The sequence below is a fragment of the Akebia trifoliata genome, chromosome 3, assembly GCF_017979445.1.
Source record: "Akebia trifoliata isolate Shusen 1 chromosome 3, ASM1797944v1, whole genome shotgun sequence".
In the NCBI taxonomy this organism is placed as follows: domain Eukaryota; kingdom Viridiplantae; phylum Streptophyta; class Magnoliopsida; order Ranunculales; family Lardizabalaceae; genus Akebia; species Akebia trifoliata.
Window position 1 is genome coordinate 36,987,225 of NC_141377.1, and position 14,812 is coordinate 37,002,036.

Below are 14,812 nucleotides of genomic sequence, written 5' to 3' on the forward strand. Positions count from 1 at the left end.
GTGAGATTGATGTTCAAATTGTCGATATGGTCAGTTCAAATCATTGAGATCAACATTTTACAATTGCTAGTATTTGTGATCTACAATATTTGATTAACTATTCAATTTTCGTCATTGTTTCGTCTAAGGTTGGCAATAGGTCATGTATGTTTTGTCTAAATGTATGAGATTTTTTCGACTCTAATACTCCTCGAGACATCAGTGTGTTGTTGACTAAATAGCCTTCGATGATCGAGTTAGTACTTGATAAAATTGCTGAACAAGAAGAAGAAAATTAGAAATAGAGAGTTGTGTAATTTTGGCGTTATGTGTTTGAGTGAGAGAAGTCTCCCTATTTATAGAGTAAACTCATTATGATGGAGCATAAACTTAGTTGTAACAACTCCCATGTTGCCTTGCATTATTTCTTTAAAGACCAATTAAGCTTTGATGATCAAAAACCCATTTTTCATGATTTTTGTAACTTAATAATGAGTGATCTTTATTATGTAACTATTTCAACTCAATGATTACTCAGTTCCTTAAGTTGACTCAGTCAAGTTATGTGCATGTAATTCCTTTGAATGAGAATTTCTATCAGGCTTTTGGCGGTTATTGCGTTTTCTTTATTGTGTTGCCACTTGAGTAGTGTAAGTATATACCTACTGGGGTAATTTAGTTGTGTTGCTACTTGGGTAGATTAGTAACAACATCTTCGTTATTATGTTGCTACTTGGGTAACTTTACTTGAGATGATGATTAAATTAGTAGTGGCACATTTTGTGGTGCATCACTACTTGGGTAGCTTAATATATTTAATATGTCACTTTTTGCGTGGCTATTTGAGAGGATGATAGTTCATTGTCACCTTCACCTTACCTTAGTAATAGTATAAAAAAGATACTGAGTTAGTTTGGTTCAAGAGGAAAGAAATAAGAAGAAGATTGTGAAACCCAACAAGCTGAGCTCTATAGAAAGGAGAAGGGGAGTGTTCAACTATTTGTAAGGGCCGAACCACCTATTTAAGAGATAGGGGGTTTGGTTGCTTCAAATAGGACGAACCTCCTATCTTGAAGGTGGAGAGGGTCGACTACTTCAAAGGGACTAAGTCTCCTATCTTGGAGAGGGAGAGAGTCAACTATTTAAAAAGGCCTGAGCCTCCCATCTTGGAGAGGGAAAGGGTTGTCTATTTTTAAAGGGCTCGAGTGAGAGAAAGAATAAAAAGACATGAGCATAGGGCAGAACTTCCTATCTTTGGATAGGGGTCGTCGTTTCGAAGGGACTGAGTCACTTATCTCTTCGATATAGGTGTTGACTACTTTTAGATAGGGGAGTCGGCTGCTACATATGAAGTGAGCCATTTATTAGGATAAGTGGGTTGGTTGCTACATAAGGGCCGAGCATCATATCTTCGGACGGGTTTGATTCAGATTGGGCTGATTTTAGTTCGTTTACTAAGGATATATATGTACAAATTTTCATTCGACATATTATTCTAATTCATGTATTTTGAACAACATATCCATATCAGACTTAAGTTGTGATTAATAATACATCAACACAAAAAATTAAATTAAACCTATTATATCATATAGTGAATTTTACATATTACCCCAGGGTAAATAGGTATTCATGTCAAATATGATTTATATTCGGATTTAACCTCATTAATTTCTAGGAAAAAATCATTTTGAGTAAGTTTACTCAAATTTTATTCAGATGGACAAGTTATACTTCAATTCGGATAACTCAAGTTAGTTGGTCAAGTAAAGGAATAATGATTTTCTGACTCTCCCCTTTGACATACTCCCCCTCTACTCTCCCGACGTGGCATGTGACAGAACTATTGATTTCCCTCCTCGAGATACACATTCACATGTTTATGGGGATTAAGACACCCATTTAACCTCATCTTCAATCCACCATTTTGAAAATTGTCTTAACCCCTTGTATAAAATGACCTAGATGCCCTTTTCTTTAATCTCTAACAAAAATACTTGGATTTTCTCTTCAAATTCATTCATATTCTAGCTCTTCAACCTTATCATAGTTGGCCCCCTACACAAAAATCCTAGCTTTCCCTTGACCATCATGTTACGACTCATAGGATTTTCCAGCCTTCTCTTTTATAGTGTAGTCAAGATCTACTCATTTACATGTGTACCATCGTTGACTTAATATATGATAGTTCAATCTTTTTATTTCTCAAACTCAGAGATCCTCGAATCTACATCCTAATGCATATAAATACAAAGAGTCCAATAAAGGCAATAATTTTTGAAGATATAAGGACATTTCATTTATATTTTCAAGTAGTTTTGTATGTGTATTTCTCTTTTTTATCTTCTATTAATAATTATAATTAAAAAAAAAAAACTATGATCTTTTAAGCCCCCAAAAAATTAAAAACAAAAAATGAAGGCGAGGGCATTTCGGTCATTTAATAATCAACAAGGGAATGTCGTCGGCGATCCGCTAGAACAATGGAGGGTTGTCTGAGTATTGGCGCGAAATCGCTATAAAGCTGGTCGATTAAAAATTAGGGTTTCTCTATAAAAAAAGGAACTTTATGTAAATCCCTATTCTATCAATTTCTCTCTGAAATATCAGTAAGTCTTCTCTTAATCGACAAAACATTTGATTCGACTCCTTTTCGGGATTTTCAATCTCTTTTTTTTTTTTTCCAATTTTAGTTCTTCAGAATTTCAATTTTGTTAACTTATGTGCTTCAGAATTCCTCCCCCCCCCCTCTTGTCTTGTTTAAAATCTCATTATTATTCTTTTAATTATTTTACTTGAAGTTGATTCTCTCGTTCTTTCTGTTCTTTTTGTAATGTAGGGTACTTTTTTGTTGAAAAAAATTGATTATTGAAGAAGAGAATCCATCATTCATCGAATGAGAATCCGAGGAGATGTAAACGTATATAATCTAATTCACAGACTCAAACATGGCTACGAGATACCCTCTCTGGTGAATTGGGTTTCACTCTCTCGATCCCAGATTGTAGTTGGTGTTTTGGGGGTGACTGGTTTGATATTGGTTGTAAGAGATCTTAAAACTGGATGTCTAAGTGGCTCTCCATCGACCGAGACAAGTGATTCTTCGGAGAAGTTATGTTTTGTAGCTGGGTTGCGAAACCTAGGCAACAATTGTTTTTTAAATGTAATTTTACAGGTACAACAATCCTTTTGAACAATGTGGTTTGTAAATTGTGAATTTTCATCTACAAAGCTATCGAGTGATGTCTTGTTATTGGGAAATTTGCTCAGGCCTTAGCCAGTTGTGACTTTTTCCTTCCTTTTCTCGAGAATATAATTGAGGAAGATGGTTTATCGGTCGAGGAGCGGGTTGAAAGCATGCCCCTTACAGTTGATTTGTTTGCTTTACTAAAAGGTAATAACCAATGGTTGCAAAGTACGTGAAAACTCTGATTTCCATCCTTGTGTTTCAAGCATCAATATTAGTATTTTTATTGATTGCTTTTCAGTACGTCAAACGCCTTAGTCCATGAGGTTAGGTGCCAAAAGGGTTGGATTCTTTTAATATTTCTATGATTTGAGATGAATTTCATTTTAAATTGCAGATTCTTTTGTAAACAATTCACGAGCCTATTTTTAGTTATGATGTTGTATCTTATAGGACCTTGAGATGTTCTTAATGCAGAACGCAAATCAAGCCAACAATCAAAGGGTTCCAACGAAAATTTTGTAATGACCCTATTGTAGCCCAAATTCTTACCTGAAATCCCAAACCAGATTCCCCTATCCCCATTTTCCATCTTTGTCCTGCATCAGTTCTCCTGCATGATGAGCATTCTTTATTAGGTTGTTTAAGATAAAATACTCATTTTCAAACCTTTTTTCTTCTTTGAATCAATTTGGTTTTGATAACATCTTATTGGTAGTACGGATGGATTGATACATGGTTGAATACCTTATTGTTTTGTACAATTTAATTCATTGCTCTAATGCAAGTCAGCTTTACTCTTGAAGAAATGAACAATGCACTAAGCATCAAGTTCTTGCCAGATGGCATGATGATCTGATGGGGTGGATCTCCCAATGCAATACAGCTGTTCAAATAATTGTAGCAATTCAACATCTGTTCTTTCCTTTTGTAGGAAAGTTTGATATAGTTTTTTTCATTGCCGTAACGGTTACTAAATTTTTTGGATCTCACCCCCCCCCCCCCCCCACACACACAATTGTATGCTTCACATTCTAAGGCACAACTGGTAAGGAGATTTCTTCCTATTGTTCTGTATAGACAAATACCACTTACATGAACAAAATGTATATTCTCAAATTGTTCTTGCGGCAATATGGGATAAACCATAATGTATCCCATTTGGTCCTACCAATTGTACTGATTAAGGGATAGACTAATTAAAAAATAAAATCAAATAAAATAAAAGAACTGTTTGTGTCTATTCTTAATGAAATTCTAGGCCTGTCTTTGGACAAATTTCTTTATGTTCTAGTATCTATAGCATATGTTGCATCTTCTGCAGAATTATGCATCCTTCGTGATGAAAGGGTCGTACTGAATCCACGGAGAGTGATGCTTGCAATGGACCACTATATTCCTGGTTTCAATTTGACAAAGCAGCAGGTGGGTTCTTGCTGTTTTGTGGGGCTTTCTTATACATACCTTCTGTCTTTAATACAATCATATATTATTTACAGGAAAAAAAAAAGCATCATGACATGGTGCTGAATTTGTCTTTTTGTGTAAAATGTAGGATGCAGCAGAAGCATTCCTTCACCTCTTGTCTTCTTTAAAAGAGGAATTTTCAGAATGTTACGTTCCACATAACGGTTCACTAGCAGACATTTCTGCCTTTCCTCTGTCTAGGATTTCCATTCCAAAGAGAGAAGGCCAGAATGAGCGAGAAAGATGGCAACGACACTTCCTTGGACCATTTGGTGGGATTCTTTGCAGCAATTTAACTTGTAGAAGTTGCTCCTGTCAGGTTGAGTCTCTTTTTTGGCTGGGAGAATTTTCTTATCTGTATTGCATGCATGTTTTTTTTTTTGATCCGTGTATTGCATGCATGTTATTATGTATAATAAATCTAAGGCACCTACCAACTAAACATTAGCCGTGCTCTATCAATGGAATAGCAGTAAAGAATATGATATGATTTTTTTTTTTTTTTGGATTGGAGTTCTTGGTGGAGGTCATTATTTTTTTAGTAGGCAAGCGGGTTAGTGGGTTAGTAATTGGTGGGTGAAGGTGGATTTTGAACCCAGGTTATGATATCAACAGTCCCAGACCTTACCGACGTAGCAAGCCTAGACCTTCAGGTCATTGGATGTTGTTATCTATCAACTTGCACGTTCATCATGTATATCACTATTCTTTTTATATTTTAGCCATTTTATTCTTTTACCCTTTTTGTTGTGCGTAAGTGCGCATGTATGTGTGAGTGCAGCTCTCGATGGATTTTGAGTTTTTCCACAGCTTGCCTCTCCCATCATTGCTGGATAGTATTGAAACCTCTGTAAGTTCATTGAGGTTCTCCTCTTACAATTTCTATATGCTTCAGTTCTAATTTCAGCTTTCTCTTGGTTTCACGATAATATTTTTTTGTGGTATTTTTTTCTTTTTTCCTTTTTTGCATATATATTCCTAGATGGATGGATGTTCCATTGAGGATTGCCTGAGGCAGTTCACTGCAGCTGAGCTCATAGAGAATTACCGCTGCAATCGGTGTTGGCATATTGCTGCGGTGAAGTATTTATCTTCTACAGAAGGAAATGAGGTATTTTTCTCTGGTTATGGGAAGTCTTTCAAGGAAGGAATTGTAGAACTTAAGGTGATCTATTAACAGTAGTATATCTGTATGTGGTACACACATGGTGGAAGTTATTGTCTTGTGACCACTATTTGATGTCTCCAAGGCAGTGTTTTGGATTCACCTGGCTGGATGATTCAATCATCCTGGTGTCAACCATGATGCACTCACTATTTTTACGATCCTCCAAAATAATGTACTAGATCAGTGGTGGATCATCTAATAAATATATTTATACTAGGAGTTCATAGATGCACCTGTCATGGATCTTTCTCCATTCATTTCTGCCACCTGTATCTGAATGTCAGAACATTGTCTCGTGTGGTCTACTCAATTAGTAACCTAGGATTCCTCACCTGTCTAACGTATAACTGACCATTACTTTGGAGTTTATGCTTTTCATTTTGGAAGTATTTTCCAGAGTATGTTGTACTCGTGTCATACATATGCTGACACTCGTCTTCAAACATATCTCAAGTTTTTTAAATATTATTTTCTGCTTTTATTTACATTGGTTTATTAAACACTGCTCGAGGCTTATGCCTGGAGGCTTGTCTCTGGTGGGGGATTCACCAAAATGCCTTGCACTTAATAAAATGGTGTAAAAGCTTGGTAGGCACAAGGCTCATCCACTGAGGCTTGGAAAAGGCTAATGTGTGATGTCCTCTATACTTTTCTAGTGCCTTGTGTCAAAGGTGTTTACCTTGCAATTTGTATACACACGCTACCAGAGGTTGTAGTAGCTTAAACAATTCAATTGTCCCGTAGTTAAATTAAATAAAATCACCAGATACATCTATGCTCCCCATGCACAACGGATTAAAGTTTTTCCCCCTAGAGTTCTCTCTCTTTTGTTTTTTTTTTGCTTAATTTATCTGATGTTTGTTTGTTCTACTATTAGTGGGTATGCTCATAAGGCTTACAACCAATGGCTTCAGGCGTATTGGCTTTTGTCTTGGACACATGCTAACACACATTTTTTCTACCGCAATTATTTTTTGATCAGTATTGTCTTCCGCTATTATTTATATGATATTGGTACATATCAATGTATCTAAATTTGATCTTCCTATATTGTACACTAATATGAACTAACTAAATTTAATCTTACTATCTTGTACACTAATATTCATGTTGAACATTTTCACAGATGTCTATTGAATCTGTCACTAGAAATGTCATGCCTAACGTGGTTCATCTGCCATATTTTGCAGATACATATTGAAAAAATTAAGTTCTGTATTGAGCAAGATTCTTGCGAATGCAGAAATCTCTTTCCACATGAGGGAATGCAATGGTCAAATGATTTCTCACGTACGATTAAGCAATTACGTATTGCTCGTTGTCCAAAGGTATGAATATACAAGGGATAAAATTACTTGTAAACTGGACCCTTATGATACCTGTAGACATGATACGTCCATCTCATCTGCATGGACTTATTGCTGACATCATTGAGCAGCAGTGTTGCTGAGAATAATCATTCTTGTTGTAAGGTTTCAATGAATGTTTGTCTCTGAATCTTCCTAATCCTCAACTGTTGATCAGTTTTGTTTGTAGGAACTGCCTATTCTTGCCCAGACTAAAATAAACACTGATTGTGCTCGTTCTGGTTTTGGTTGTATAGCTAGAGGTTGCCATGAAAATTTTATTGCCAGTACAATGGGTCATGAAGATGTCAACCTTGTGCAATTGAATGCAATGAGGGGTATCAAACTGGCTTTCCGATCTTCAAATTCATTGGTTCTTGATTCAAACTAATTCTTTTATTGCGTTTAAGTGTTTGAGGGACTCCTTAGAAGTTCCATGGTATTATCTCTTGGTTTGAGACTAAAAGGAGTCCTCAATTAAGTTTGATGAAATTATTTTCCAACAAAGATTGAAAGAAACAAACTGTGCAACTGACTTCCTGACGAACTGAGCTTTAACTGAATCTAATGTTGTTAGATGGTTCAGTATTGACTTGATACTTGATGAGCTGAAAGTTATAATTTTTTTATGATAACATTATATCTATAACTGCGTGTAATTCCCATTAATGGTGAGGAGCCACCCAGCTCAAAATTTACCCATTGTATCTATAACTGTGTGTAATTCTCATTACTCAGATTAGTATGGCCATCTTCTCTGAAGATTCTCTTTGCTGGGATCATTAATAGTATTTTGACCTCTGAAATGATTGCGATTGATCAAGTCTTTGTGGTCATCCAATCAGATCAGATATGGGATAAGAGATCTTCAAGGTCGACCACTATTGGGCATGTAGACCTTCTGCATGATCTTCAAGGTCGACACTATTGGTCATGTAGACCTTTTGCATGTGCGTTAATGTTCCGTAGCTAGTAGACTGCTTAAGGTCTACCCTACAAGTAATAACATCTTTTCTAGACTTGGATGCTTTGCTCTTAATCTAACGGGTGTATTAGTTCTGTGATTATGTAGTTTGAACTCCACACATGCCCCTCAGTTTGACCATCTACTTACAGATTCTATGCATTCATCTACAACGCGCTTCAGTGAACGAGTTTGGAGAATTAGTCAAACTTCAGGTATTTTAGTTTTCCTAGCCACAGGTGTATCTAACATCCCCCAAAACTGTCATAATATTATGAAATTACAAATATTGGAAATCATTTCTCTAGTTTCTTGACACAAAAAAATTTGACAAATGATTAAGATCTTCTGATAATTTTCTTGCCACGCATTTTAAAATGAGGGGTTTTACAATCGATGAAAGTGGGTGTTAATGTTTATAGGGCCATATTTCATTTCCAATGGTCTTGGACCTCTTCCCATTCACGAAAGATGCAGTGGGAGTGGGAATAGAAAGCGTGGATGATAAAGTGGGAAGAATGCAAGTGAAGAAGCAGCAACCATCAATCCCTCATCTCAAACATCTTAGGATGCAATTCGATACACGAATGCTACGACGCATATATGGTATGGCGGGAGAACACCTCTCTCCAGAAACATTAGTTGGGGATGAGTTGGGGTGCTCTATAAATGAAACATCTGTCGATAAATGTGTTCAAGCTTTTGAAGGAGAATCTGTTCGGCACGATTCTGATTGCTCTGATCTTGAGGTAACAGGCATGCCTTTTCAATCCGATAGCAAGGTTGGTAGAGCTCTTGGTTGTATAGGATACTTAAGTTAGGGATGTTCATACATTATAGATTTCCGGATGGGAATGTTTGATATGCACCTAATGTTCGTGTTTTTTTTTTTTTTTGTTGCTTTACTTTTATTGCCAAGTACGATCTAGTTCGAACTTTAGCCCCCTTCTTTTGCTTTTCCTTAGTTTTTGTGTTTTTTGTTGCATTAGGTTATATTGTGACCTTAACATCCTGTACGTTCCTAGTTGTAGAATTTGTAATGGACACTGTCGTATCCATGTGTCAGATACTTGCAGACACGTGTGCCCAATATGGAAGCTTAGGAAAAAAAATTTCCTTTAAAAGAAAGTTTCAACCATTTTGGAATTTTGCAAAATTTCCAAGCTTCCAATCAGGTCCTTAATGTATTCAAATATTTTTCAGCTATTATAAATGTACTGGTTATATGATTTTTTTTTTCATGGGTAAGCTGGACTTGAACCCACGACTTCAAAGTTGCTCTGCGATGTGTCAAACCAACTGAGCCATGGGTGTAAGCCTGATTATATATGATTTAAAATATATAAGATTATGTGAGTGCATTCCTTCTGTGTTTTATACTTGTATGAACTATAGCATTTCAAAAATATATTTCTTGACATATGGAATAAACTCTATGAACATGTTGGCATATTGGTTTTGTGGGGGCTCAATGTGTTTGGCACTTCATTCCGGTGTCGCGCACATTGACATGTGCTTGTGTTATTGCTCATAGGTTAGAGGTATTGATAGTTTTCTAAGATTTAATAGCACGTTGATGTCTTGACGATTGATTGTTCATGCCCACAGTTGGGTCATGTATGATTTTCTTTTTCTGTTTGAGTGCAGGTCAGAAAGAGTTGCCTCTTGCTTCCCTCAAAGAGTTACATGTATCGTCTGGTTTCAGTTGTGGAGCACTTCGGAAGAGTTGGAAGTGGGCATTATACAGTTTATAGAAGAGTGATGGACAAAGACTCTGTTGGACAATCTGAACCTGCACACGTCCGCTGGTTTTGTGTCTCAGATTCTGAGGTGTTGAGTGTTTCTGAAGAAGACGTTCTTACCGCAGAGGCAAGCTTGCTCTTCTATGAGAGAATCGAGAGATGACATAGGTACCACCCTCCCCCCAAATGCCTTATAACGTAAAATGCATCATCTTGCTGCTAAGTATTACGGCACAATGAGTTATGATATTCCAAGGAGAATGATTCAATGACTGGTGTCATTTAATTCCTAAGATCCCTGCCAAAAATTACCAAGTGGATCGGTCCTCGGGTTCATTGACTCCGAGTAATTTTTGTTTCACTCCTTGAACTAGAAGAAAGGACTTGAGGTGGTCTCCAAACTTAAGCCTTAGTATCAGGGCCATGTCCATTTCAGTGATTGGAATCTCATGATTTCCAATCTTAAACTTGTTTGGAGCAATGTGAATCCTTAGTAGACCATCCACTATGCCTCCAACAAAAATAAGATTTTCAGGCATTTAAAAAAAATGAGAAAATATGGTTTCATCGAGCAAAGCCTTTTTTTCTTCACTTAGACGATTATGACATATTACAATCTTCTTCCCTCCGCACTTGCTACATGCTTTGGGGTGTTTTCTTTTCCCTGCAAAATGAAAAAAATGAAAGTCGATTATAACGAAGCGCAATATCATTTTACAAAAGCGCGAAACTATCTTACCAAAGTTCCAATTCATTGTAAAACGTCTAGGTGTAAAGTACATTTACAAAAGCGTAATAACTTTATATAAGAACTCTCTAAGAACCCTAAGCAATTCTTAGAAACACTTCTCTACCCTAATCTATGCACTAAACTCTTACAAATTGCTTTTATCTTCTTCTGTTGGTTGTCATTCTTCATCTTTTCTTTGTCCATTGATAGTCTTGTTGATTCAAACCCTCAAAAACTTGATTCGAATTCGATTCAAATCCTAAATGAGTTCAGGCGAAGATGAAAAAAACGAAGATTAATTCTAATTTTTAAAACCGATGTGATAGAGTAATGAGTAATGTGCCTTAGTTAAACTTGGTAACTTCTCTAACTCCCCATCGTGGCGGTAAACATTGTATGCGATTTGATAGAAAATTCAAAAAGGCGTCCTTACTATATTTATAATACCCATATTAATCCATTGACCATGGTCAGTAAGGATGATTATCATACGTTGATGCAAATCTAAGGGAGCTATTATGAAAAATATTAAAATTTAATTCAAAATTGATCCGATGTGTTTGGGGATTTGAATACACATGTCAAATATGATGTGATATTTAATGATTTGAAAACACATTGCGAGATAATGTTCCTCTACTCCACTTTACAAAAGGTTTACGCTATGGTATAAAAGAAATAAATCTTTGTAAAGAGGCGCTTTTCTATTTTCAAAAAAATAATATTGCATCTTCTTCTTCGTCTGCATTTACATATTCTTCTTTGAATTGACATATTCTCCGTCTTGAATTTACGTCATTTTCTTCTTTTGATCTCAGTTCGAACCTCAAAAATGTGTTCTTCATTTTTTCGGTCTGCAATCTACACAAAACGATAAAAAGGACCGTGAGAATTTATTATTTAGAATATAAAAAGGTGTAATCATTACACCTGCAACGGAAGGTGGTAGAAGGTTTAGCATCAGAGTGGTTAAAGGGTAGTATTGGTATGGAATTTACTTTTTTGCTGATCTGGCTACTTTGAATGGTAAATTACCAATTCTAAAGAAATTGAGCCTGAACTCCTAACTTCCAAAAGTTAGGAGCTCGAATCACTAAAACCCCTTGTTTTATGGGGAAACTCTGTTGACATAGCATCTTATAACTGGACAATTATGAAACATTTATTTGTAAAGCCCTTATCAGGAACTTACTTTTAATGTTTAGTAATGATTGAAAGTTCAATAATGAAGCTTGCCTATTGAGTGCATGGTAACAGAGTATTATTATCACAAGATCATTGATTATAAGAATAGATCTATGCAGGTTATGCCCAATTTTTTTTCTTGATGGTACTTGAACATCCATGAAGAGTATGGTGGTATGTTATTCTCCTAATGTTTTATTTGGAGAATATTTCTATTGGTGAAACAAAAGCTACAAGCATCTTATCTTATTTTAATTTTGCATTTTCGGCAATCCAGGTCTAGAAAAGGCCGATAACTGGAGTTCCTCAAGTCAGTGTTAGCGATTGGTATGAACCCAACCAAATTAGATGGGATTTGACGTCCAACAGTTGGTAATGATCATCTTTTTTATTTTATTTTTTATTACTGTTGTTTACATCTGAATTGCCTTCAACTCATTTCTGGTAAATGTAATGGTCATCTGGCCGTAAAGACCAATTGAGTTGAAGGTTCTAAAAGAGCTAGAGGACAACCCGAAAGAATGTGGTTGAAGATGGTGAAGGAAGATATGAATACGCATTCAATAGAATATGTGGCTTTGAACAAAATGGAATGGAGGACATGATTTGTTTAGCTGCCCTCAAATCTTTGGGATGAGGCTTTGATGATGATGAGTTGCTCCTCCACCCTCCCCTGCTTTTTGGACATTGCAGTGGTGGGACATTTTGAATGGTGCCCTGCTTCGTTGCATCTACTTCACATGTGTAGGTATATCGGTGGTTGTGCCTACCAATTGATGCTGAAGATTTTTCTCCTTTCAACAATGGCCAAAGAGGAGTTGGTACTACAAAACGGCATTTGTGGCAGGGTTAGCAACCAGTGTGCAGATGCTGTAGTATGAACTTTCTACTTTAATGTGGGTATGAACATGGGCTTTATTACTGGAAGCAAAGTGACAAAGTTGGGGTTTGGGAATAATTCTGCAAGAGAAAGCTGCGGAAAAAGATCAATAGTCAGGAAAACATCGAATAAATTATATATATATATAAAATTTTGAAGTACAGAAATCTTAAAAAAGAATGTATTTAAAAAAATCATAATTAATCGCAATTTCTTGAAAAATCAAAGAATTTTTCAAAAAACTTTCTAGACTTTTGGAAAAATTGGCAATATTTAAAATCTTGATTTTTTTCTTCAAAAAAAATTGCAGGTTTTGGTCACTGATTGGAGGGCTTTCTGATATTGAAATGATAAAAGCAGGGGTGTGGAGTGATCAATTTAAGTTTTGTGGAGATAGCTAAGAATTGTGGTTTACCCTCTTGAATAGCAGAAATTGATGTGAAATTGCAACCCCAAAATATTTGGGATGAGTAAAAATTTTGTACTGAAACAGAAAATCGATTGGATCGGGTTGTAATACTTGTGGTTTTGGGTTATGGTCAGTTCAAGGCGATGCTTTTTAGATGATGGCCAAATTTATACAATAGATTGTTTGTAAAGGAGAGAGGATCTTTTGTGGGGTGTAAAAATTCGATTCAAAATCTTCAGACGTGTAACCTTGAGATCAGTAAGATTGTGATTGTTGACAACAGGAAGAGCAACCAAAGTGGATGACTGATGGGAGGGAATTGGCCAAGATAGAGATTGATTAGATTTAAATTGTAAGAGACCTAAGAAGGAAGAACAATTTCATGGTGAAAGGCAAAAAATTATTATATAGAGACGGCACCTTTGATTAAGTAATAGAGTTATTTTAGTTTGGATGTTGGATAGTCTTTGAAATATATCCCATTGTCGCATGATCTCGAGCTAAATGGTACCCTTTTTTAAGGATCATGATTTCACCTGGATGTAAATATTATATTGCTTGTGATGATGATAGGATTGAGCTATAGATAGCTGATTTTGTCTGAAAGAAATTGATTGCAGATGAGTGTGAAAATTTGAATCTCAGAATTTAATTCCAAGACTTCTTTATGAAGGATTTCAAAAGCCTGCACTTGAAAAATGTCTAAATCGAAGACACTAACTGGGTGTTTGGTTCCAGGGTTATAACTCTGCCTGAAGATAGTTATAATGAGTTGAAAAAGACAAGCATCCATTTTGACGGTATACAGTGGAAATCATTTTCTAGAGAGTGATTTCCTTGCACAATGGTTGTGTAAAAATGCATTCCACCATTTGATTGAACTGTGGAAATTTTCAAAAAGAGAGTTGGCTTGTAGTTTTGAGGGTAGGGTGACTCGGGGCAACTCCAATGCATTAGTGCTCGATAGAGTCAGAGCCCTCCAAAAGTATTCCAACGCACTCGAATTCTGGCTCTCTAGTTAGAAATATTCTTGAGAGAGAAGGTGGGAGAGGCAAAAGAAGAAGAGTCTCTCTCTCTCTCTCTCTCTCTCCCTCTGTTTGGCAGTAAAAAAGGATGGTAGTTGTGAAACATTTATTGTAATTGAATTTGTGGAGTCATTTTGGCAATAGTATAGTTAGAGTGAAGATACCTTGAATAGGCAAAATCACTCTCCACAATAAAATACCGATTTGTGTTGGAGTTGCTCTTACAACGAAGGTAGTTGATGGGAAAATCATTGTCATAGTAAAAAAATAAAAAAAAATTTCCACCCAAGGTAAGATCTCTTTGGATTGAAAATTGAATTCAAGGGAAAATGTGCAATGGTGTAGATTTCTTTAAAAATTGCACCTTTTATGCATATAGGCTCTGCCAAAGATGGTAATAATTTTCTTTTTGTTGATAAAAGTGAATTTCAAAAGTAATTTATCAATTTGATTTGAAATTTAAAATAAGAAATTTCATTATAAAGACAATGGGAGAAGGTTTATGTTGTAAACAATATTAAAATAATAGCCGTTACTTAAGGAACTTAAGTTCTGTCAGGCTTGATCTCATCAAATGTGGACTTTGGATTTTAAATTAAGTATTTAAATAAACTTTTATATGGTAAGTAATATTCAATTCGTTTGGGTAGCTCATTCAACTTAAAACCTTGGAAAGGAATACTAGTCTTACACTCCTGTCCCTTTTTCAGAATGTCAACAGGGCTCTGTT

The 14,812-nt window shown here is 35.8% G+C and overlaps 1 protein-coding gene across 10 annotated transcripts; it reads left to right on the top strand.

Moving 5' to 3' along the window:
* The first annotated feature begins 2,417 nt into the window (after positions 1-2,417).
* On the top strand, positions 2,418-14,007 carry UBP27 (ubiquitin-specific protease 27). 10 transcript variants are annotated; one of them, XR_015176559.1, is made up of 14 exons: positions 2,418-2,588; positions 2,819-3,154; positions 3,250-3,373; positions 4,491-4,591; positions 4,722-4,952; positions 5,415-5,483; positions 5,616-5,744; positions 6,992-7,129; positions 8,264-8,326; positions 8,534-8,893; positions 9,759-10,021; positions 11,878-11,942; positions 12,046-12,140; positions 12,242-14,007. XR_015176559.1 is itself a non-coding variant. In XM_086434873.1 (12 exons), exons 2-11 carry the CDS (start codon positions 2,876-2,878, stop codon positions 10,014-10,016), a joined length of 1,752 nt encoding a protein of 583 aa, XP_086290999.1. In that variant the 5' UTR covers positions 2,418-2,588; positions 2,819-2,875; the 3' UTR covers positions 10,017-10,021; positions 12,046-14,007. The 10 variants fall into 10 exon arrangements, 4 of the variants coding, with proteins under 4 accessions (XP_086290999.1, XP_086291000.1, XP_086290998.1 ...); XR_015176561.1 differs by having other exon boundaries at positions 12,959-14,005; XR_015176558.1 differs by having other exon boundaries at positions 12,046-14,007.
* Positions 14,008-14,812: the final 805 nt, after the last annotated feature.

Excerpts from the sequence above, each read along its gene's own strand:
- UBP27 (XM_086434873.1), top strand. The coding sequence starts at position 2,876 with ATGAGAATCCGAGGAGATGTAAACGTATATAATCTAATTCACAGACTC. Across the intron at positions 5,484-5,615 it reads TGGATAGTATTGAAACCTCT|ATGGATGGATGTTCCATTGA; the intron begins GTAAGTTCATTG and ends ATATATTCCTAG. Across the intron at positions 5,745-6,991 it reads CTTCTACAGAAGGAAATGAG|ATACATATTGAAAAAATTAA; the intron begins GTATTTTTCTCT and ends CATATTTTGCAG.